Source organism: Physeter macrocephalus, chromosome 18 (genome assembly GCF_002837175.3).
Source record: "Physeter macrocephalus isolate SW-GA chromosome 18, ASM283717v5, whole genome shotgun sequence".
NCBI classification, from domain to species: Eukaryota; Metazoa; Chordata; class Mammalia; order Artiodactyla; family Physeteridae; genus Physeter; species Physeter macrocephalus.
This window is the reverse complement of record NC_041231.1, coordinates 439,928-462,476: the sequence shown is the minus strand read 5'-3', so window position 1 is coordinate 462,476 and position 22,549 is coordinate 439,928. Positions and strand designations below refer to the sequence as shown.

The 22,549-nt window shown below is 62.2% G+C and overlaps 1 protein-coding gene across 3 annotated transcripts in view; it reads left to right on the top strand.

Moving 5' to 3' along the window:
* TPCN2 (two pore segment channel 2) overlaps nt 1–20,623 on the top strand; it is a 32,506-nt gene extending 11,883 nt beyond the window's left edge. For all 3 annotated transcript variants that reach the window (XM_028479317.2, XM_024133378.3, XM_028479318.2), the window contains 19 exons: nt 300–372; nt 1,975–2,074; nt 3,048–3,113; nt 3,547–3,611; nt 4,114–4,214; nt 4,821–4,902; nt 5,070–5,156; nt 9,484–9,603; nt 9,704–9,763; nt 11,566–11,694; nt 12,379–12,428; nt 13,807–13,906; nt 15,943–16,014; nt 17,174–17,247; nt 17,765–17,846; nt 17,929–18,011; nt 18,297–18,378; nt 18,753–18,847; nt 19,358–20,623. In XM_028479317.2, coding sequence (XP_028335118.1) covers nt 300–372; nt 1,975–2,074; nt 3,048–3,113; nt 3,547–3,611; nt 4,114–4,214; nt 4,821–4,902; nt 5,070–5,156; nt 9,484–9,603; nt 9,704–9,763; nt 11,566–11,694; nt 12,379–12,428; nt 13,807–13,906; nt 15,943–16,014; nt 17,174–17,247; nt 17,765–17,846; nt 17,929–18,011; nt 18,297–18,378; nt 18,753–18,847; nt 19,358–19,436 — 1,600 coding nt within the window. In that variant the 3' untranslated portion in view covers nt 19,437–20,623. The remainder of the gene's footprint in view (nt 1–299; nt 373–1,974; nt 2,075–3,047; nt 3,114–3,546; nt 3,612–4,113; nt 4,215–4,820; nt 4,903–5,069; nt 5,157–9,483; nt 9,604–9,703; nt 9,764–11,565; nt 11,695–12,378; nt 12,429–13,806; nt 13,907–15,942; nt 16,015–17,173; nt 17,248–17,764; nt 17,847–17,928; nt 18,012–18,296; nt 18,379–18,752; nt 18,848–19,357) is intronic.
* Nucleotides 20,624–22,549: the final 1,926 nt, after the last annotated feature.

Genomic DNA, 22,549 nt, shown 5'->3' with positions numbered 1-22,549 from the left:
CCTTCCCCCCCCCCGCCATCCCCCCCCCACCCCGCCCCGTGACTCCCGTGGATGACCCTTCCCCGTCCGGCCCAGGTTAACGGAAGTGGCCTTTCCCCTCTGAGAGTCCGGGGGCCCTGGGACGCTGCCTCTCCCAGGCCCCCGGGACACTCCCCTGGGGTTGCGTTTTTCCCCGGAGCAGGACCCCTGGGCGGGAGGGCGGCAGGTCTGGGGCCTTGGCTGCGGGGAGCTCCCTGCGCGGCCAGGTCGGCTGTCCTGGGCCCCGTCTGCCCAGCGCTGAGTGCCGCTCTCGCCCCCAGCGTTGGGCTGCTGCTGGCCGTCCACCTGTGCCTCTTCACCATGCTTGGGATGCTGCTCTTCCCCGGCGGGAAGGTACCGTGCCCTCTGCTCTCTGCCCTGTTCCCAGCCCAGGCTCCCCGCAGGGTGATCGACAGCGCCGCCCCTGGTTAATCTGCCAGCTAGTTCTCGGCGGCAGAGACGGGGACCGGGTTAGGCGACCCGCCCACCTCGTCACCAGGAGGTCAGTAGTGGCCCCCCTGGACTCCAGGCGTCTTTCTTCAAGCGGCCACATCTCCGGGGTGTCTGCCCCGGGCCTCCTGGGCTCTGGCTACTCGGCTCTGCCCGGCTGCCTCTTCCTCCCTTTCCCAGGTGCCCTCTCTCCTGGGCCGGTTGCTGACCCGCCTTCTCGTACCTCCCTAGACGGAGGCCCCTCACGGTAGCCATCAGGACGGCCCCTCTCGCCGCCCCTGCCCGCCTCTCCAGAGGGCACCTCCCGCCACTTCCTCGCCTCCCAGCGTGGGCCCCCTTCCCTCGCAGCCCCTCACTGCTGCCCGGCCCCCGGCGGCTTGTTGCTGTGCGGAGGTGTCACCCGTGGGGCCTGCCTCGCATCTGCCGTCCCGCGTTCTTTCCTCGTGTCCCGGCCGGGTCACCGTCCTCCTCAGGGCGGGGCTGTCGTGCGCCTCTGTCCTGGGATCGTGCCCGGTGCTTGGCCAGGGCTGGTCTGCAGTGAGTTCGTGGCAACACTTGGGGCTTGTGGCTGTGCTGCCCGTCAGGGAAGACGAAGACCATGCCTCAGACCCCCGGGGAGGAGTTCCGCTTCGCGCATGCGTGTGTGTGTGTGTGTGTGTGTGTGTGTGTGTGTGTGTGTGTGCGCGCGCGCGTCTCTGTATATCTCTGTGTGTGTGTGTGTGTGTGTGCGCGCGCGCGCGCGTCTCTGTATATCTCTGTGTGTGTGTGTGTGTGTGTGTGTGTGTGTGTGTGCGCGCGCGCGCGCGCCCGCGCGCGTCTCTGTATATCTCTGTGGGTGCTGTGTGTGCGTGTCTGGGTGTCGGGGGCACCTAGGCTGTGAGGCGTGGGACTGGCTAACAGACTCTCAGGCCCCGCGTGTCTGTCCAGTGACCCTGCTGTTCGCGGAGCCCAGGACAGGGCGGGTGGGTGCACTGGGCGCGGGGGGCTGGGCTGGGCCTCTGACCTGGGAACGCTGAGGGTTCCAGGGTGTCTGCTGGAGGGCTGGCCCTTGGGCGGCAGCTGGGAAAGCGGCTTTGCAAGGCTCCCTAAGTGATCGGGTGGTTTTGTGTGTCTGGGCGCCACGCCTTCTGCCCACACTGGGTGTAAGGCACACGGCACAGTGTGCGGAGAGTCTGGCTGAGAGCGGGCTGGCTGGCCCCCGCGTGGGGCCTCTCTGTGTCCAGGCTGTGATGCTCTCTGCCAGGCTGGCCCGGAGCTGTTCAGCTCCTGCAGTGGCTGGTGTCCGTGTGGGTGTGTGGCATCCCCGGACGCTGGCCCCTGGGCCCGGAGGTCCTGAGTTAGGTCCTGTCCGGCCTCAAGCTCGGAGCCCGCTGGGAGGTGATGGGGAGGTGCGGGTCCGGGCCTGCCGAGCCTCGGTGGGCGGTCCTGGCTTGCTGGGTCCAGGGCCCGGGCTTTGGGGGCCTAAGGCCCGGCGGCACCTCAGTGCTGCCACGTCTGCTCCCGCAGGACGACAGGCAGGACAGGGAGCGGCTGACCTACTTCCGCCACCTGCCCGAGGCTCTGACCTCCCTCCTGGTGCTGCTGACCACCGCCAACAACCCGGATGGTGCGTGACGCAGGAGGGGGGCGGGGCTAGGGGCCCTGTTGGGCGGGGGCGGGGCGGGGGGCGGAGTCAGTGCTGAGCCTGAGAGCCCAGCGCAGGGGGTGGGAGCCCCTCAAGCCTTTTTGTCGAGAGGTGGGGAATCAGAGTGTGGTTGGAGCCCTCCCTCCTACCTTCCTTTCCTTCTTCATTTTCTTTTTGTCTTTTTCTAGTTTCCCTTCTCTCTCCTACTTTTTCCCTTTTTCTTCCCTTTCCTTTCCAATTTTCTTTCTCTGTTCCTGTCTCCTCTTCCCCTTGTTTTCTGCGTCCTGAGAAGCTAGAGATGGACCGTGTTCTTTGTGTGGTGATGGATCAAGCTGTGCTCAGCGGGGCCCTTGGTGGTCTCCTCTTTGCGGCCCAGCTGTGGGGTGAGGCTTGGCCGCACCGCGTGTGAGAGGCCCTGGGGTCTCCGGTGGCTGTGAAACTCACCGTGTCAGGGTTGCTGATGGGGCCTCTGTTCGCTTGGGCCGGGGATGTGGCCAGGATGGGGTGGTCACGGTCCTCTGGGGCTCAGCTGTGGCCTGGCCGCCCTGGCTGAGGCCTTTCATCTTGGGCTCGGATGGTCACTGACCATAGAGACCCTCCCAGGAGGGTAGCCACCGGCTTTCATACCTGGGGAGAGCTGCGCTCGTGACCCTGAGCACTGTCCCCACGTGTCCTGTGAGTCCTCGAGTCACCCAAGGGAGAGCTGAACTTTCAGTCTGGGAGGCGTGGTCATGGGGAGGCCTAGAGAATGAGCATCCTTGGAAGGTAGCGAGTTCCCTGTCCCCGTGGGTGTGCAAGCAGAGGTGTGAAGAGCAGAGTTGGACAAGAAGACCTCCCAGCTCTCCTAACACAGGGCCCTCCTTTCTGTTGAGAAAGCAGTGGTGTGAGACAGTGAAGGGAATCGGACTGGCCACTGGATCTGTGGGTGTGTTTTATTTCCTTTAATGTCTTCCAGTGATGATTCCCGCCTATTCCAAGAACCGGCTCTACGCCATCTTCTTCATAGCCTTCACCCTGATAGGTGAGTCTGGGCAGGTCTGCAGGGTCACGTGGGGCAGATGAGATCCCGAAAGCTCGGGGCTGGGTGTGCTCCCCGGATCCCGCAACTTCACCTCAGTGGACCCCCCAACCCTGTGACCACACCTCGGCGTGACCTCCCCGGTCCTGTGACGTCACCCCTCTGTGGCCCGTCCGTGGTTTCGTTCTGTGACCACCGATGACTTGTCCGCAGTGCTCCCGCTGAGCAGGCCGGGTGGCGCCCCCACCCGCAGACGAGGCCCCCAGGCCCCAGGCCCTGTCTCTGCCCATCTGGGCCCTTCTGGCTGCTCACCTTCTTGCTCTGCCCGTGTCGACCCTCTGGGCCCCCGACTCTGGTGCTCCTTCCCGACTCTGCCCCTGCCCGTGTGGTCCCACTGACGGGGGTCCCCACTGACCATGGCCTTCTCCTCTCCAAGGGAGCTTGTTTTTGATGAACCTGCTGACGGCCATCATCTACAATCAGTTCCGGGGCTACCTGATGGTGAGCTGAGCTGCCCACCCTGCCCGGCTGGGAGGGCAGCTGTCGCTGGAGGCCTGGCGGGAAGCTGACCAGCGAGGGGCGGGGGGACAGGGTCCGCAGTGGTCTCAGCACTGCCCCGGCTCCCTCTTGTGGGTGAGGGGGACTGGGCCCATCCTCCCTCCCTGCCCCCCAGGCGGTGCTGTCCCCAACGCCACCCTGGGGGTACCTCCCCTGCCCCGCCTCCTCTAGAGGGAGCAGCAGTCTTCTTGCAGCGACCCCAAACCCACCTTGCAGGGGGGCCAGGGACCCCAGATCTGCCGAGAGGAAACGCGTACCTTAGGGAATTACACAGCGAGTGGCTATCGGCAGGACCAGCCCTTGTTGTCGGGGGCTGTTCCCCGGATGCCCACGGGGCAAGGAGCTGCTCCCCGGGCTGCCGCTGGGCGGGGGCTGCCCCAGGACAAGGGGCTGGGCGGCTGGGGGGAGGGCTGAGCCGAGCGCCTCAGAGCCGAACTCTCTGCAGAAGTCCCTGCAGACCTCACTGTTGCGGAGACGCCTGGGGACCCGGGCTGCCTACAAGGTCCTCTCGTCCGTGGCAGCAGAGGGAGAAGCCCGCCCCGAGGGGTGAGTGTGGGGCTCCCGCCCTCTTCCCCTGGGGCCGCTCTGGGAGGGGCGTTCACGGGGTGGGGGGATGTTTCCTGAGCACCCGCTCTGTGCCGAGCTCCCTACCGGCAGCAGGTTGCAAGGCTCCTTTGGGATCAGGAAGACGTCCCTGGGCTCCAGGGTTTCTTCGCATGGTCCTTGCGCCTGAGTTAACTCGCGTGTCCTCGTGACCCGCTGGAGATCCCTGGCCGGGGAGGGGCCGTGTGCTCTGACCTGTCCCCCTCCAGGGGCACCCTTCCCACACCCTGGTGCTGGGACTCGTGTGTTGGCACCAGAGGGGCCCGGGACGCACATCGACTCTGCCGCCTGGCTTGGAGGCCGTGTCACCGGGGAAGCTTCGGTGCCCCCTGCTCGTTGGCCGCGGGGCCTGTCGGATTGCACCCCCTTCCCAGCTTTAGCTGCTCCTCTGCAAGGTGGAAGATGAGGTCTCGGGGTTTTGGAGACAGGAGGACCATGAGGCGCTCCTTCTTGGAGGCCCTGTCATCGCCCGGGGCTGCTCAGGTCAGAGGTTGGGGCGCCCGAGGGCGCCGAGCTGGCTGGGCTCACGGTGGGGCGTTTTCCCCACAGAGTCGGGGTGAAGCCCCAGGACGTCCTGCAGGTGCTTCAGAGAGTCCAGCTGGACAGTGGCCACAAACAGGCCATCACGGAGGTACCGGCCCCCCCGCCCCCCCCCGCCAGCGCCTCTGGGCTCCGGGCGTCAAGTGGGTGTCATTGCGCATCGGCCGGGCTGGCCCAGTCCGGGTGGGGCCAGGGGCCGCTCCCCGCTCCTGCCCTCGGCCCGGCTGCTCGGCCGACCTGTGCTTTCCTGCTTCGCAGAAGCTGCATTCCCGCAGTGGGGACCTGCTGTCAGCTGACGAGTTTCAGAAACTCTTCGATGAGTTTGACAAAAGGGTGATTAAGGAGGTAACGGGCCAGACCGGAGTCACCTGCCCAGTGCCAGGGCCGCCCGGGGTTGGGGGGAGTCCTCGGTGTCTGTTGGCGTTGATCATCTGGGTCACGCTTAGTGACCGATGCCAGGACATGCCTTCCCAGGGATTCTGGTCCCTAGGATGGTATGTGGGAACGGAGACGGTGTGGCTCCTGGGGAGATTCTGTTGACCTCGTGAAATTCACGGACCACAGGGACTGTTGTCTTGACCCAGGGGAACTTTCCAAACAGTTTTCTCCGTCTCCGTGATAGACTTTTATCCTCTTCCCACGTGTCTAACCTGGGAGGTTCCTGAGTTTGTCTAAAACCTTTGCTTGTTGTCCTTGACACTGATTTTTAAAGTTACCGAATGGGCCTCAGCATCCAGCTCAGTGCTGTGTCCGTAAGACCCTGGACCGCCTGCATTTTAGGTTTCTGGGAGGCGGGGGCGTGGGGTGGGGTGGGTGAGGGGGGTGGCAGGGGTGCTGAGAGACAGCCGAGCTGCTCACAGGCAGACCGTGGGGGCAGCGGAGGGGGCTGCCACTGCAGCCCCTTGGCCTTGAGAGGGCCAAGCCGGACTTGAACGGGGATTGGAGTGAAGAGGTGGAATCGGACATCTCCTGCTGATCGGACTCCTAGCAGCTCTGTGTCACCATTGAGTCAGTCAGCTCAGCTTCTGTAACAAATACCACAGCCGGGAGGGGTTCGGGGGGGGGGGGGGGGGGGGGGGGGGGGGGGGGGGGGGGGGGCGGGGGTGCTGAGAGACAGCCGAGCTGCTCACAGGCAGACCGTGGGGGCAGCGGAGGGGGCTGCCACTGCAGCCCCTTGGCCTTGAGAGGGCCAAGCCGGACTTGAACGGGGATTGGAGTGAAGAGGTGGAATCGGACATCTCCTGCTGATCGGACTCCTAGCAGCTCTGTGTCACCATTGAGTCAGTCAGCTCAGCTTCTGTAACAAATACCACAGCCGGGAGGTGCTTAAGTAACAGGGCTTATTATCTCCCAGTCCCGGAGGCTGGAAGTCTGAGATCCCGGTGTGGGCAGGGCTGGGTCCTCCTCTGGGTCCGCCTCTCTCCCTGGCGTGTAGACGGCCGTCTTCTCCCTGTGTCCTCACAGGGTCGTCCCTCTGTGTGTGTCTGTGTCCCGGTCTCCTCTTATAAGCACCCCAGTCACGTTGGACTAGGGCCCCACCCCAGTGACCTCATTTCCCCCTAATTTCCTCTTAGGAGAGCCTGACTCCAGATACAGTCACATCTGAGGTTCTGGGGGTCAGGATGTCAAAATACAATTTTGGGGGATACATCTTAGCCCACAGCAAATGTCAGCTTCTCCAGATCTTGTGGTCAGCCTCTGTGGCCTCAGGCCCCGGTCAGAGGTGGTTTTCCTAAGAACATGTTTTCCTGAGGTCTTTGCAGGTCACCTGGAGGCAGGCCCTGCTGGGCCTGGAGCTCCGGGTGGCGCGTACGTGACCTGTCTGTTGTCAGCAGCATCCTCGTTGCGGCACCCTCGGGGCATGGGAGTTGGTTGTAGGGACACGCACATCGCACCTCTCTTGGGAAGAGGCTAGGCAACAGTGTCTGCTTCCAGGTGACTCGAAGGAAATAGTAAGTACGTGCCATCAGATGCAGGTTTTGCAGAAACTGTGATAGCGGTCCTCAAACTATAGAAAATCAGGAAGCACCTTTCTGGATGATGGTCCTCATCCTGGGGCAGGAGGTTTGCTGGGCCCAGGACGCAGCTCTTGGCAGCTGTCATGTGATCCAGCCCTTTTCTGGGTGCAGGCTGACCTGGGCAGGAAGGCGTCTGGGAAGGCGGGCTCCTTTCTCAGGGTTCGCTCGGTGGGGTCCGCTGGGCCAGCCAGGCTCTCCCTGGGCGCTTGCCTGCTGGCCTGTAGGATGCTTCTGGGTTCAGGTCTTCCAAAACCGACTCTCCCTTCCTCTTCTGGAATCAGGATCTGATGATATCAAAAAGGAGGTGCTGTGGTTGTGACCGGTGGAGCAGGGCACATGCTGGGCACAGACTCAGGGATGGTCTAACACGCAGGCCACGCCCCTGCCCTAACCACGCCCCTGCTCTGGCCACGCCTTTCCTAGTGTGGTCCATGGGATGTTGTCTCTTCCCACAGCTCCCTGGGTCTAAAGTCCAGATTTGTGATTTGAGGTGGGAGTTTGGGTCCTAGAGGTTTGGGGAGCTGTGGTGTCCTTGCCTTGGTTTTATGATAGCCTCTTTCCCCGAAATGCTGATTGCGAGGGGGCAGGCAGGTGCTTCGTGGATTGTTAGCATGTGGGGGCTTGTCCCAGGTGCCCTGGCAGCCTGTGAATTTGGAATCGCTGCTGAAGAGAGGCGTTCTCCAGGCAGGCTGATACCAGGAAAGCGTGAGCCTTCCACGAGAGCCCTCCCGTGTGTGGTCACCCCCAGTCCATCAGCCTGGCCTCCAGTGCTGGTCAGTTCTTGCTAACTGGTTGTAGAGAAGGTACTGTGCCAGCTTCTGAAAGTCTGTTTTTCTTTTAATAAGAAGCTTTTTGGGTTAAAAGCATAGCAGTCATTCATTATAGGTAGTAGAGAAAAATAGAAAAACTCACCCAGCTGTCCCCCTTCCCAGAGACAACCACTGAAATCATTTCAAGGTTTGTTATTTCTTTTTATTTTATTTTTTTTTTGTGGTACGCGGGCCTCTCACTGCTGTGGCCTCTCCCGTTGCGGAGCACAGGCTCCGGACGCGCAGGCCCAGCGGCCATGGCCCACGGGTCCAGCCGCTCCGCGGCATGCGGGATCCTCCCGGACCGGGGCACGAACCCGCATCCCCTGCATCGGCAGGCGGACTCCCAACCACTGCGCCACCGGGGAAGCCCTGTTATTTCTTGATAACAAGGTAACCTATGAGTCCATACTTCTTGTAACCATTTAAGCATCATGGATGATGCTGAAATCTCTCTTGCCCAATATATCAGTCTGAGTCCAAGCAGGAGACAGAAGCCAGACAGTGGGTTTAGCAGGGGAAGTTTAACATTAAGAAGTGTCAACTGTGATAAAAGAGTAACTGTAAGATACGAGGAAACTCTGCGGTACCTGAGGGGTGAGGGAGTTGCCTGAGGAAGAGCAGAGGTGGGAGGGGGCGTCTCCCCAAGGCCAGGGTTCACACTCCCTTGGAGAAGTTGTGGTCCAGCCCACAGGGTGACAGAGACGTTTGCCGGTTTGCCCGGCCTGGAGCTGGTCTGCAGGAAGCCACCCTCTGGGGTGCAGCAGGGATGGGTGCTGGTGCAGAGGGAATTGGTACCTAATTCTCTCTGCACCCGCACCGTACTAGTGTGGGCAGGTGCCTCCGGGCACCAGTTCCCACGTGGAGGACTGTGGGAAGATTGGGAACGTTCTTAGCGGGTCAGGCTGTGGCTGTTTGTCACCGAGGGACCACGCGTCTGAGTGTGGGGCTGGGTCAGAGCTCCATGGGTGTCCTCATCCCCCTTGAGATGTGGCTATCGTGACAGAGAAGCTGAGTGTTTAATTTGATCGGATTTAAATTTAAATCAAGTGGCCACGTGCAGTGAGCGCCCCCCACGTGCGACAGCGCAGGCGCGGTCCATCTCATGCTGCGGTGACTGCCCTGCGCCTCTGTCCTGGCTCTGGGGGGTGCCGAGGATGGGAGCGCTGGGTCTGACGGGTGTCTTCACGTTCGTGTTTGCTGCCTAATTGCCCTCCTTCGAGTTCCACTGCAGCCTGGTCACCGTGTGTGAGGTACCTTCGTTCTGTGCTGAGTTTTCACAGGTATTAGCATGTAGTTTATATGTGTATTTTCACATGGCGCTTTGCGTACATTTAACACGACTGTGTGATAGTCCGTCACGGGTTACTTACAGCATCAGTGGCCGTCTGGGTTATTTCCACCTCTCTTGGTGTTAGAAAGACCGTGATGAACATCTTTGCGCATAAGACCGTTACTGCGTTTGAGACAATTTCCTTAGGCTGGAGAGCCTGGGATAGGAAGTAAAGTAGGAAGAGGTCAAATCCCAGGATAAGGGGGTACAGGCATCGTTGGGCCCCTGTGGCCCAACGTTACTGCGTTTGAGACAATTTCCTTAGGCTGGAGAGGCTGGGATAGGAAGTAAGGTAGGAAGAGGTCAAATCCCAGGATAAGGGGGTACAGGCATCGTTGGGCCCCTGTGGCCCAACGTTACTGCGTTTGAGACAATTTCCTTAGGCTGGAGAGGCTGGGATAGGAAGTAAGATAGGAAGAGGTCAAATCCCAGGATAAGGGGGTACAGGCATCGTTGGGCCCCTGTGGCCGTGGCCACCTCCGGCTTGTTTCTGAGCGTGTGTGTCCCCCCAGCACCCGCCGCGGCCCGAGTACCGGTCTCCGTTTCTGCAGAGCGCCCAGTTCCTCTTCGGCCACCACTACTTTGACTACCTGGGCAACCTCATGGCGCTTGGAAACCTCGTGACCATCTGTGTGAGTGAGGGTCTGCCCTGGCGTCTCCCACCCCCTAGATCTCTCACCTGCCCTTCCTCCTGGCTTCGGGGCTGAGTTGCCGTCCGCCCTGGCTCCGCAGGTGTTCCTGGTGTTGGATGCAGATGTGCTGCCCGAGGACCGTGATGACTCCGTGCTGGGGGTGAGCTTTCCCGCCGTGCGGGGTGATGGGGAGTGAGGGGGGCAGAGGGCACAGCCTCCCCACCTGGGGCCCCCGATGCCTGGGAGGCTGGGCTGTTCTAGCGCGTCACAGGGATGGCCCAGGGCTCGGGGTGCTGGCCGTGGGAGGGCAGCCGGGAGCCCGCGCAGAGCCCCAGGTGGACCGGCATGCGGGCCGGACGGCGGAGGGAGGGTTGTGTGGAGAGAATTCCTTTCCTAACATTCTGAGGTCAAACTCCTTAGGAGCTTTAAAACAACTTTTCCGTTTTGGATGTTAAGCAAAAAGCTGTACGTGCCCCCCCGCCCCATATTACTTAATGCCAGACCTTCACAAAGCATGTATTTTAAAGTTTATTTTAATGAAGTATATTATGAATGGTATTAAGTTGATGAAAACCATTGAATGTTCTCTAATTATATAAGAAAAGCTTGATTTGTTCAATTAAAAAATGACACATTAGGTCATGTATATTAAACATAGAGTTAAACTTACAGCATCCAAATTGAAGAAATGGCTTCTTGACCTGCTATTTGAAATTCCTCTATTTTACACTTAAAATCAAATTTTCTACTTTCCTAATTTTTTTTTTTTTTCTGTATTCGACAGGAATTGTTCAGTCTCCTCTGTGTGAATAACATATTGCAGAGGTGGCTGGTTTTTATTCCTGACAGATGTCAAGTTGGATACAGTTGACCTGTATTTCATCTTTTTTAACAATAGTTTTTTTAAGCACTCGAGTCAGCTTGATTGCTATGAGAGACTTCTGGTCAGATCAGTGCCACGTAGGGTTCTTGAGGTGACTTTGCAGAATTCCATCATTTTATGCCCCGATAACTGCTCATAATGCAGGGTCAGAAATGTTTATTCTTCTGCCTTTAACGGTGATCTCTGTGTAAGTGTGAAGGAGACAGCATTGGCTCAGAATATAGAATTTAGACTGGACCCCGGACAAGGTGACCGCAGTGCTCAGCTGACCCCACGCCCCGCCTCACCCCACCCCGACGAAGCCCCCTTTAAGGGAAGAGCTACTTGATACTTGCTGGCTTCAGAAAAGACAGTGACCCCGTAGCCTGAGACCAGCTTTGATGATGAGGCCTCCTCAACACCTTCCCCCAGAGACTGGGAGGTTGCCGCTGAGAGCCAGGAGTTTCCCTTAGGGGGGGACACTGCCCGGTGTCCCCAGGAGATCGGACCAGAGGAGCCAGGTTGGAGGCGGAGACCCCCGAGGAGGCCAGGGGAGAGAGGCCTGGGGGTGGGGCTCCGGCTGTGGCCGTGGGGCGGGAGCCATGGGGCAGAACGCGACGGGGCAGGTGTGGGTGACCCAGGCCCTGCCAGCATACGCATGATGCGGGGTTGGGAGACACCGGGCCTGGGGGGTTGAGGGCCCGTCGGATGGTGGGGGGAGTCTGGGTCGGGGGGTGCAGACGTGCGAATCGTTGTTGAAGCCGTGCACGGGGGGCAGGTCACCCGAGGAGAGGGTACGGAGCAGGAAGGGGGCGCTGAGGCTGCCCGTGTCTGGGGGTGCGGGGGGGTCGGGAAGAGCAGCCCAGAGGGGCCAAGGAGCAGCAGAGAAGAGGGAGGAGAGGGTCACGGGGCTCCGGCAGGGGCGGGGCTGTCTGCCCCCGCCCCGGCCAGCTCCCGTGGTGGGTTTCGCCGTGTGCAGCAGGGCGGGATCCGAGGGGCCCTGTGGCGTCCAAGCCGCGTGGCTCCCTCCTGGGCCCCGTTGCGGTGGGGGGGGCAGGCGGCGCCGGACTGAACGCAGGGTCCCGCTTCTCCCTTTTCAGATTCTCAACTGCGTCTTCATCCTGTACTACCTGCTGGAGATGTTGCTCAAGGTGTTCGCTCTGGGCCTGCAGGGGTACCTGGTCTCCTCCAGCAACGTGTGCGACGGGCTCCTCGCCATCGTCCTGCTGGTAAAGTCTGAGACGGGCCGAGACGCGCTCTCGGGCGGGCGGTGAGCACTCGGTGTCGGGCTGGGCCCGGGGGCCGCGGGCGCTGGGGCTCCCGCCGTCTGTGGCTCGGGCTGGCCTCCCCCGGCTGAGCTGCTTGGCGGGCGGCGACAGGAGGCTGGTTTCTGCCGCATCTCCGCGTCGTGGGTGGGAGTGTGCTGCGGTGGCAGGCTGCCTCTCCCGACCCCTGAGGGAGGCCCGGAGGGAACCCGCAGGCCCCGCTGGCCAGTGGGGCCCCCACGCGGGTGAGGGAGGGGCAGGGGTTCTCAGGCACCGCGGGTCTCGGGACACCCTTCCCCAGGGCCTGGGGGAGGGAGGGGCCACGCCCGGCGTGCGTGTCGCAGCAGCGATATTCGTATTGGATGGATTAGAGCCGTGGGCCCCTGGGAGCAGGAGGGAGACAGCTGACCAGGTAGCTTCTCCCGTGCCCGGGACTCGGCCGGCCCTTCCCGAGCGCTGCCCCTCGTGCGTGCAGCCCGACTCCTGAGGCCAGGTGTCTTTCTCAGCTGCGGGATGTCCGCACGTGGCACCCACCGTGGGGATAGGACCCCCCGGTCCTGATTTCTCCCCAGAACCCCTCTGGGGACGGCGTGTGAGAGCTGCCGGTGAGCCTTGCCGTAGCGAGCTTCTTTTCTTTTGTGATTAAAGGTTTTGGAGATCTCAACTCTGGCTGTGTACTGCTTCCCACACCCGGGCTGGTATGTGACTGTGGAGGACCCGGGGAGGCCTGGCTAGCGCCCCGGGGAAGGGTGTGCGCCCGGCTTCCGGCCGCTGGCCCGGGCAGCTCTGGAGCCGAACGCCCGACTGTCGGGGGAGCGGCCGCGGCTCCTGCCCTGCCGAGGCCTATGGGGACAGGCCCCCCCTCCTCGCTCTTGGGGACTCTGTGCTTGTGCTTCGTAGCTGCCTTCAGAAGGGTAGCGTTCCCAGAGCCCGGACGGGAAGGTGTGGAGGTGCCGCCTGCAGTGCCCTGGCTCGGCGCCCCCTGACCCCCACCCCAGGATGGGACACGGGGCCCAGGTGTGCCGGGGGCCAGAAGCCGGGAGGTCCTGGGGGCACTGGAATCGGGCTGGGGCCCTCCTCCGGTTGGAGGCCCTGTGACCCGGGGGCGTCCCCTCCCACTCTGGGGGTCAGTTCACCTCCCTGTAGGTGGCAGGGATGGCCCGGGGCTCGCTGAACGCACGCGGCCACGCAGAGCGATGGGCATCTGGCCAGGGGTCCCAGGGCGCCTCGCAGTGTGGCTTGTGGCAGCCTTGGGGTCCCGCTGCCCAGAGTACAGCCGCCAGCAAGCACGCGTGCCGACCTCGGGCCCTCGGGCAGCCCCGGTGTCTTGGTCCCTCTGCTGGGCTGCTTCCGTCTCAGTGGAGCGGCTGGGAGTTGCCCAAGACGGGGATGGAGCTGGAAGGCTGCTGCTCCTTGGGGCCCCGGGAAGGGTCTGTGTCGGGAAGACGGGGGCTGTGCGGTCCTCAGCGGGGACCTGCGCCCTGGGAGCGGTGGGGCTGCTGCACCGTCCGGCACTTTGGGGCCGGCTCACCTTGTTTCTCAAGTGTGCTAAAACCCGCATTGGGGAGGCGGGGTGGGCTGGGGTGGGGGGGTAACATCTTGGGTGAGAATGGGTTTAAATTTAAATGGAAATGAGAGGCCAGTAAGGCCATGAGGGACACCAAGGGGACAGGGTCAGGGCTCAGGGGATGGCTCAGAGGTTAGGGAACGGGGTCAGAGGATAGGGGATGGGTCGGGGCCCCGTCTCTCCCAGCTCTGCTGGGACCTGAGCTGGGCGTCCGGAACCTCAGCGTTCTCCCGTGTAGGACAGGGCTCGGGTAGCCCTGCGGCACTGCGCGGGGCTGTGCCCTGGAAGGTGTTGCCGTGACCGCCCTGGGGCTGCAGGCATGGGCGGCTCAGCCTCTGCCCTCTTGTCACGATGGAGCTTTTCCGGTTGGTGTTGGCTACGGGGCGCGTTCCCGGCACTTCTGTGGCTCTCTCTGAGGCTCTGCGTCTCTGTCTCTGGACCACGTGTCTCCCGTCTGCTCCTGGCTGGCCTCCCGGCCTCCCCCAACCCGTGTCCATGTGTCTCCCCAGGAAGCCGGAGATGCGGGGCCTGCTGTCGCTGTGGGACATGACCCGGCTGGTGAACATGCTCATAGCCTTCCGCTTCCTGCGCGTCATTCCCAGCATGGAGGTACCGCCCCCGCCTGCGCACGCCGTGGCCTTGCTCTGGGAGCGGGTGTGCCTGCCGGGCAGGGACCGGGCCGAGCGCTGTCCGCCCCGCCCACCTGCCCCCCGCCACCCGGGGCCCTTGGGGCTGCGGCCCGCCCTGCACTGCGGCTGGGCCATGCTGACGGCGGTTGGAAGTATGAGTGTCCAGCCCCGCTTTGTGGGTGAGGACAGCGAGGGGGTGCAGGCGGGACCCGTGTGGGGCCCCTCGGCCGGTTGCAGGGGTGGCCTCGTGCTCCTTGGGGTCCCTGACCTTTGCGAGGAACTGGTGTGCTCCCAGGCATCCTGCGTTTCTGCAAGGCCTTCGGCACGGTCTGCTGGTGGCTGCCGGTGCTCATCTCCGGGACCCCCAGAGCAGGAGTGGGGCGGCCTGTGACCGTCTCTGAGCCTCGGTTTCTCTTAATGTTCCCACCCGGAGTAACACCCACCTTGAGGGGAGGGGGGCCGGGAGGCGGGTGCTCAGGCCCAGCTCCCGCCCGGCTCGGAGGCTCCCGTCTGCTTTCCTAAGCACTTTTCAGGAGAAAAGAAACCAAGGACATCTGACCCCTTTCCAAGTGTCCACGTCCTTCCCCTGTGCCTGTCTGTCCTTCCTACCAAGCTGCGCTCCTGGCCTGTCAGGGGAGTGACCTGTCACCCAGGGGTGTTTCCCATCTGAAGGTGGCTCGGGGGTCCTGGGTGCAGAGGGGGGCTGCTGCCCTGAGGCCTTCATACACACACACACACACACCTGTGCGATTATACACACGCATACACACAGTATACACAAGCATGTGATCACATATACAGACCCACAAGCACACATACAGTTATACACACGCACACGTAATCACACATCCACACAATCACATGCGTCATCTCACACATACACATGACTCTACACCGACACGTGTATACGTGTAACCACACACAACTGTATACACACATGCACGTAATCACACACATACACATAATCATACACTAGAGCATACACAGTATATGCTTATACCAGCACAACTGTATATACGCACACAAATAGTCACACACGTGCGCTCATACACACATGCGTGATCACCTGTACACACCTGTACACGCATGCGCACGTGCATGTACATACATGCACATAATCACATGTGCACACACGTACAGCATGGTCCCCGCCTGCTACCATCCGGCGCTGTGTTCTCCTAACTTACCGGGTGGGGTAACCAGGCTGCTTGGAAAGCCCTTCTCCGGGGCTCAGGGGGGCCTGTAGCCGGGGTTCCTGACGGGGTCTCTGAGGCCCCATCTCAAACCCTATTACCCGGGGCTGACTGGCCGTCTCCAGGCCGGCATTTCTTAGGAGCCTCCAGACCAGGGTGGAGCTGACCCAGCCTTAGTGGGTTGGTGGGCAGTGTGGGCCGAGGCCCTGCACACCATGGCTTCACCAAGGGTCTTGGACTTAGACCCATCTGAGGCTGGGAGGGTGGAGGTATCTGCAGGGAAGGGGGTAATGCATCTGCCCGGGTGGGTGTATACAAGTGTGAGTATGTATGGGTGGGCATGGAGGTATGAGCGTGTGTGTGTACAGGGATGGGTATACAGGCATGTATGGGTGGCTGTGGGTGTGTGTACAGGTATGTGTACAGGTGAGGCGTGTATGGGTGTGTGTACAGGTGTGTGTACAGGTGAGACGTGTATGGGTAGCTGTGGGGTGTGTGTACAGGTATGTGTATACAGGTGTGTATGGGGGCCTGTGTGTGTGTGTACAGGTGAGACGTGTATGGGTGGCTGTGGGTGTTTGTACAGGTGTGTGTGTGAGGCCTTGGGTGTATGTGTACAGGTGTGTATGGGGGCTGCGGGTGTGTACAGGTGCGTGTACAGGTGAGGTATGTCTGGATGCCTGAGGGGTTTGTGTACAGGTGTGTGGGTTGGGAAGTCACCAGTCTCCTCCTGCCTTTCCAGGTCAGCGTTGGGTGGTGGGCGGGTTGGTGTTACCTCAGTGGGACCAGGAGGAATCGGGTCTGTGCTTTCTCCCTGTCTCAGCTGATGGCCGTGGTGGCTAGTACCATCCTGGACCTGATCAAAAACATGCGGGCTTTCGGCGGGATCCTGGCGGTGAGTCTGGCTGCCTGCGCTGGCCCCTCGGGGGAGTGGAGCTGGACCGTTGGATGGGGAGCCAGAGCTCGGCAGGAAGCTGGTGGCCTTCGGAAGGAGGGTCCCTGTGTTAGGCGAGCGCGTGACCAGGGCCCAGGGAGCACAGGGACGGGCAGGAAGCCAGAGAGAGGAGCTCGGGGCTGGTCTGGCTGGAGGCGCTGCCGGACCGCACCCCTTCCCGTGCCAGAGATCCTCTTGGTCACTTCTGAATCCCTCCTGTGTCCTGGGCCAGGGGCCACACTGAGAAGATGAAAGATGTAAGAGGCACCAGGGACCCCTCAGGGCCCCCAGAGCCCCCAGTGGGGGTTGGTCAACCATCCTTGCTCAGAGAGATTTCGAGAACTCACAGTCACTTTTGCTGAGAGAGCCGTGATGTCCCCCACCCTGGGGTCAGCCCTCCCCCGCCGCGTGCAGGGCCCCGTGAGCAGGGGCCCTGGGTGCTGCTCCAGGCGCGAGGCCTGGAGGGCAGGAGGAAGGTGACAAAGCCCTGCTGCTTCTTGTTTTGGACGATAAGGGGCTCCTGTGGTGCTCTGGGCTGTCATGGGATGCTAGAGGTGGCACCTTGCTTCGGGCACTGCCCCCCAGACCCCTATTTGCACAGTGGAGGGAACTGAGGCCCGGGGGGGCTGGGTTAGCCTGGGGTGAGTGCCTCTTCCCCATACCCCTCTCCCCCCACCGGACATGCTGGGGACAGGTCGGGGGCGGCCAGCAGCCCCTTCTCTGACTGTGGCACAGGCTGCCCGGTGGTGCGCTCAGACGTCTCCTGATGGGCGTGGGGAGAGTGGTGGGGCTTCTCCGGAGGGGCCTGGCCAGCTCCCGGCCACCCTTCCCCGGCACGCCGTCCCCTGGCCCTCGCTGCCCTGTTCTCAGTGCAACCCTCTTCCTGCCACACCAGCCCTGGAGGAGGGGTGGACAGCCTCAGTTCTTAGGCCTGGGCCCCCGGTTTATCTTGGGGTTCCCCACAGTGGCTCCTCCCCGCTTCGCTCTGGCGCAGGTGCCCGGGAGCCCCGGTGTCCCGGGGAGGCCGGCAGTGCCCACGGTTGGGAATCCCTGCAGGCCTCAGCCCGGCTTTGCGGGGGTCCCCCTGGGGGGTGCTGACGGGCCCCGCCTGCCTCCCTAGGTGGTCTACTACATCTTTGCCGTCATCGGCATCATCCTGTTCCGAGGTGTCATCGTGGCTCCCGGAAACAGCAGGTGAGGGGGGCTCGGAGGTGCAGAGAGCGCCTCGCCTCTGGGGGCGCTGGAGCCGCGGGTGACGGGGCAGGACGGGGGGTGGAGGGGTGAGGCGCAGCTCCCCAGGAGGAGCCAGGAGGCCCCTTTCTTCCTTGGCCTCTCCACCCGCCCGCCCCTCACCGAAGCCCTCCCTCGAGCCTGCACCGAGGGTGTTGCCGTGCCGGCTCAGAGTCCCCAGCTGTGCCCCTTTCTGGGCCTGCAGGCCAGGCCGCGCGCTGGCTGGGGGGGGTGCGTCCAGGGCCAGGCCTGAACTGTAGGGCCGAGGGCCCCCCCGGGCCGGCCGCTGGCCGTGTGTGTCCACAGCGCTGGCCTCCTCGCCGCCCTCAGCACCTCCGAGGTCGGGGGCCGTCTCCTCTTTCCCCCGCTTCCTCAGGGGCCCAGCTGGGTCCACGCCGAGCAGGGGCCGCGGCGGTGCCAGGGCGCCCGGCTGTGTGTCCTGCCCCCGCCTCCCACCGACCCGGCTCGTGCCCCCCCCCAGCCTGGCCCCTGACAACGGCTCCGCGCCCTGCGGCAGCTTCGAGCAGCTAGAGTACTGGACCAACAACTTCGACGACTTTGCCGTGAGTCCTGCGCCCCCCGCCCCTCGGGACCCCCGCCTCCACCTCCCGCGGCCTCCTGGACCCTGCGTCTGCCGCCCCGCAGGCCGCCCTGGTCACTCTGTGGGACGTGATGGTCGTGAACAACTGGCAGGTGTTCCTGGACGCCTTCCGGCGCTACGCGGGCCCGTGAGTGACGCGTCCTGGCGGCCCCGACGGCGGCTGCGGGCCGCACGCGCGTCTGGGTCTTCGCCTCCTGGGGATGGCGGGGCGCGTGCGGTGGAGGGGCTCAGCCTGGAGCTTGCAGAGCTCAGACCGGCTCCCGCTCTCGCCGGCCGTGCCGCCCGGCAGCCGGCCGAGCGCCCCTAAAGGCCCGGCTGGGCAAGCTCGGGGGCGGGAACGGCGATGTCGCGGGCGGGGCAGCAGCCGCGCTCGGCTCACGGGCGGCCCCGGTGGCCTCCTTGTTCTCCGCAGGTGGTCCAAGATCTATTTTGTGCTGTGGTGGCTGGTGTCGTCCGTCATCTGGGTCAACCTGTTCCTGGCTCTGATTCTGGAGGTATCGGCGACCCTGCCCGGGCTCTTCCCAGTCGGAGTTGCTAACTTGCTGATGGGGGCCCACCCGGAACTTGGTCCAAAGAGGCCGTGCTGGGTTCGGGCAGCCCTGGTGGGTTCAGGCTCCGTCCTCCCTTGGGGCTGCTCGCCCTGGCTGCTGGGGGCCTCTTGGAATGCTCCTGACCTTTGACCTGTGGGAGGGGGGCTGGAGGAGGGCTCTCAGGCATCTGCTCCCGTAGGAGCTGGTGACCTTGGATCCCGGTGTCCAGGGTGGGCTTCTCAGCCAGGCCGACACTGTGGGGTCGGGGCAGGGGACAAGGCTGGTTCCACGCAGGGCCCACGCCTACTGGCCACCCGTCCCTCCCTGCCTCTTGCCAGAACTTCCTTCACAAGTGGGACCGCCGCAGTCACCTGCAGTCCCTCACAGGGGACCTAGAGGCCACCTCTGAGGTGACCGTGGAGCTCTTGTTCAGGTGCGTGGAGCGGGGAGGCAGCGGGCGGGCGGTTGGTGCCCACGAGCCCGGGGTCTCTGCCTCTGCTCCTGTCGCGGGGCCGGGCCTCTGTCCTGCTCTCCTGTGAGCATCTTTAGGGAAGCACGCTCGGGTTCTGTTGGTCTCCAGGTGATTCTGTTGCTGGGTGTAGACAGGTGGCCCGAGGAAGCCTCGCCCTTCTCTTCTCCATGGTAACCTGGAGATTTGTCCCTCTGCTGATGCAGAGAAGTGACGGTCATCCCAGAGTCAGCCCCGGGTGGTCAAACTGCCGTCTCTGAGCGTTTGCTGTGTTGTTACAGCCACGCGGAGAGGTGTCCTCCCGGGCTTTGAGGGATGCCACGTAAGCATCCCAGAGATGGGCCCGAGTCCCCGGGGGGTGGTTCCGAGGGGCCCCTCGTCCCGAGCACTGATGGGGCCTCTGCATCAGCTCTGCTCAACTGCTCCTCTGGAGGTGCCCAGGGCTCCCCATCCATCCTGTCCCCGATTCCGCAGGGATGTCCTGGAGGAGCCCACGGAGGAGGAGCTGATAGAGAAGCTGAGCCACCACCCGCACCTGCAGCTGTGCAGGTGACGTCCAGACGCCTTCCTGGCTGGGGCGGCGGCAGGTGATGCGGCCTCGGGATGGGCGCCGGCCGGGGGAGGAGGCGGCCGCGGCCCACCGGAGAGGCTTTTCCCTTGGACAGAACCACCGTGCACGCCCACGCTGGGACACACGCAGGCCCTGGTTTGCAGCCGAGCTGGACCACCTCCGCGGCCCCTCGGGCGCCGTCCACGCCGCTTTCTTTTATAAGTCGCTTCCCTGAGACTTATTTTTCTAAATATGGAGAAGAGGGTGACTCCACAGGGGCCTTTGAGACAGTGTGAAAGGGAGATGCAGCGGCCCTCCCCTTGTGCCCTGCGATTTCCGTGGTGCCTTCACTGCTGGTGGCCTTCAGGGACCAGAGGCCCACGTGAGGCCCGCACAGGCCCACCGGCAGCTTTCCAGGGCATTAAGCTTGGGATCCTGGTTTTACATGATAAGAATCTGGACTGCGTTTTATTATTTTATGGCTCGTGTGAGTGTGATTGGGTGCGTTTCTTTATGGGTGAGAATGCCAATCATCTTCATCAATAAGTCTTGCAAACAACGAGGTTGTCATCCTTATTCCGACACGACTGTGCTTCTCTGGAACGGGGCCACCGGGTCTCAGCCTGTCAGGAGCCAGTGCTGTGGCTGGACCAGTGCCTGTGGTTCGTACTGTGTTAGCAAGATGCCTTTCAGCAACCACCGTCAGGAAACTTTGAAAAAATAAAGGTTTATTACTTACAAGACCTGGAAATTACATAGTACACCTGGGGCCACACAGTGAGGTCTCGGGTAGAGAGAGAGAGAGTGTGGGCCTGGGGTTATGCTTTTGTTGGGATCCAGGTTTTCAGGGGCTCACTCTTTATTGGTGAATTTAAAAGATAAGAGCAGGAATTTAAAGCCAAGGAAGAAAACAAAAGTGGTCCAAATGGTCAGTTATCAAAATCAACCAAGATTTCTAAAATAAAGGAGCCTCAGTGGAGGAAGGTGGCCTGGCTCTTTATCTCATCGAGCGGCTGCCAATGTGTTTATTTGAGATAGCCGTGTGTGAAGTGGACGCCTCTGCAATCAAAGCTTAAGACAGGTACTTGCATTACAGAAAAGAAGAAAACAACTGTCGGGGCTTAACACTACCCCAGGTGTGGTTGTATAGGTTGTGCACTGCACAAGGGTACCTGGCTGCAAGGGTGTGTCCTGGCATTGACTGTCTACCCCAGGAGGGGGACACCTTTTTCTAATTTGCATAAAGACATGTATAAGTCAGCGGTGGCCCTACTTTGTGTGTCCTCAGGGTGTGTGACAGAGGGGGCTGGGGTGGGGAGGAGGGGAGAGTGAGCAGTGCGTGGCAGGCCACGTTGCCACTTGGTCTGCCATGGATCCAGATTGATAAATGGGTTTCTCATTTCAAGGGCCAGTTCGAGTGGTTGGTGGTAGCTCTTGGCGGTTCTGTTGAGAAGGATTGGAATCTTCATGGGAAGGGGTGCTGGGATCTATTAGTGATGTCTGCTGTGGGCACCGAAGGGGAAATCAGGGTGCAGATGCTGACTCCACTGCAGGGAGTGATCTCAATCTTCCCCAGCTTGTCTGGGAGATGGGATGAGAGGAAAGCTTAACTAAAAAACGGCACTTCTAAAATGTCACGCAATCCAACTGCTTGAGGTTTTCTAACTGCTGGTAACGTTTTGTGTATCCAAGCACATTGGGTTTCTGATCCCGGAGTTTTTCTGAAATTGTGGGCATTCACCCAATACTCCTCAGGTTTTGGGGACCTTTGGAGGTAGACAGGACTCTCCCAGACCTGCCCGCCCTGTGCAGGCTGCCTTCCTGGGAGGCTGGTTTTGGGTGGGGAGGCTCTCATGGAGCATGGTTTAGAAGTCAATACCCAGCTTGCCTCAGCAAGGCCCTGCTCTTTTGGGGACGAGGGTGAGGCCTGTCTGGTCAGCTGCTGTGCCTTCTGGCTGTATGGCCACCGCCCACCCAGCTCTGAGCGCCATCTAGTGGTGGATTCCGGTTCAGTTGACCTGACTCGGTGTAAGCTGGACCCCGTGATCCCCAGGGGATAGCTCCTTGCTTTTCCCAGGCCCCCTGGAGGCCTGCTTCCTCTGTGCCCCGCCTGTGATCCGAGGCTGGGAGCCCGGCCTCCCTGGGCTGCAAGCTCGTCCACCCAGAGTGAGCCTGGTTCTCGTGGGCGATGTGCCCCCGGCCCTGTCCACCTCAGAGGGTCCACGTTCCATGTCTTGTGTGCAGAGAGGGCCCCTCTGATGACGCTGTCCTGCGGCAATAATTCCGGACCGCCCAGCTGGGCTCTGGGAGACGCGGGCTGTGCCCTCGGGGGGTGGGGGGCACGACCGAAGCCGGTGCCGGTGCCTGCTGTGCCGGTGCCTTCTCAACACAAGCTGGGGCACCCGTCCCTGCGTCAGTTCCCTGCGTCAAGTGATGTCAGCCTCTGAGCCTTTGTCTGAACGAGAACTAGGGCCGAATTCAAGGCAGAGCTGGGGCTTGGCTGCTCGTTAAGGGGGGCAGGGCTGGTGGGGGTCACCCGGTTTGCAGCGCTGCCGGCGTCCTCTGTCCCCAGCCAGGCGCTCCGTGGAGCTCAGGAGGATATCACGGCCGCACCAAAGATGCGTTTGACAAAGAACACGTGCTCGCGTTTCTCACTACACACTTGCGGCCCTGGTGAGGTCTCCTGTTGTTTCCTGTGCTGCAGCGGCTCTGGTCACCCCCCTGCGCTCTGGCTGAGTGTCAGGTGCAGGGGCCTCAGCCCTGTAGGACCCTGGGGTTGCCCAGCACAGCGGCAGCAGTCAAGGACACCAGGATCTGCTGTGTCTGCCCTGATGAAGACAGAAGGAAGCGTGCTGGGAGGCGGCTGTGGCTGGAGGAGCCCTGGGGCCTGGGGTTAGGGTGTGAGGCGGGGCCTGTGTCACCAGGGACCGGAGAGCCCTGGGCTGGGTGTTGGCAGGAGGTAGGTTGGAGACAGCCGGCCTGGTGGTGGGGGGGGGCAGGCCCAGGGGGAGGGGGAAGGGGTTGGCACCCACCCGGGAGCATGGCTGGAGCGGGAGGGCAGGGCTGTGGGGCATCACAGGGGCACCGGTGGGGCAGGGTGGTGTGGGTGCCCGTGG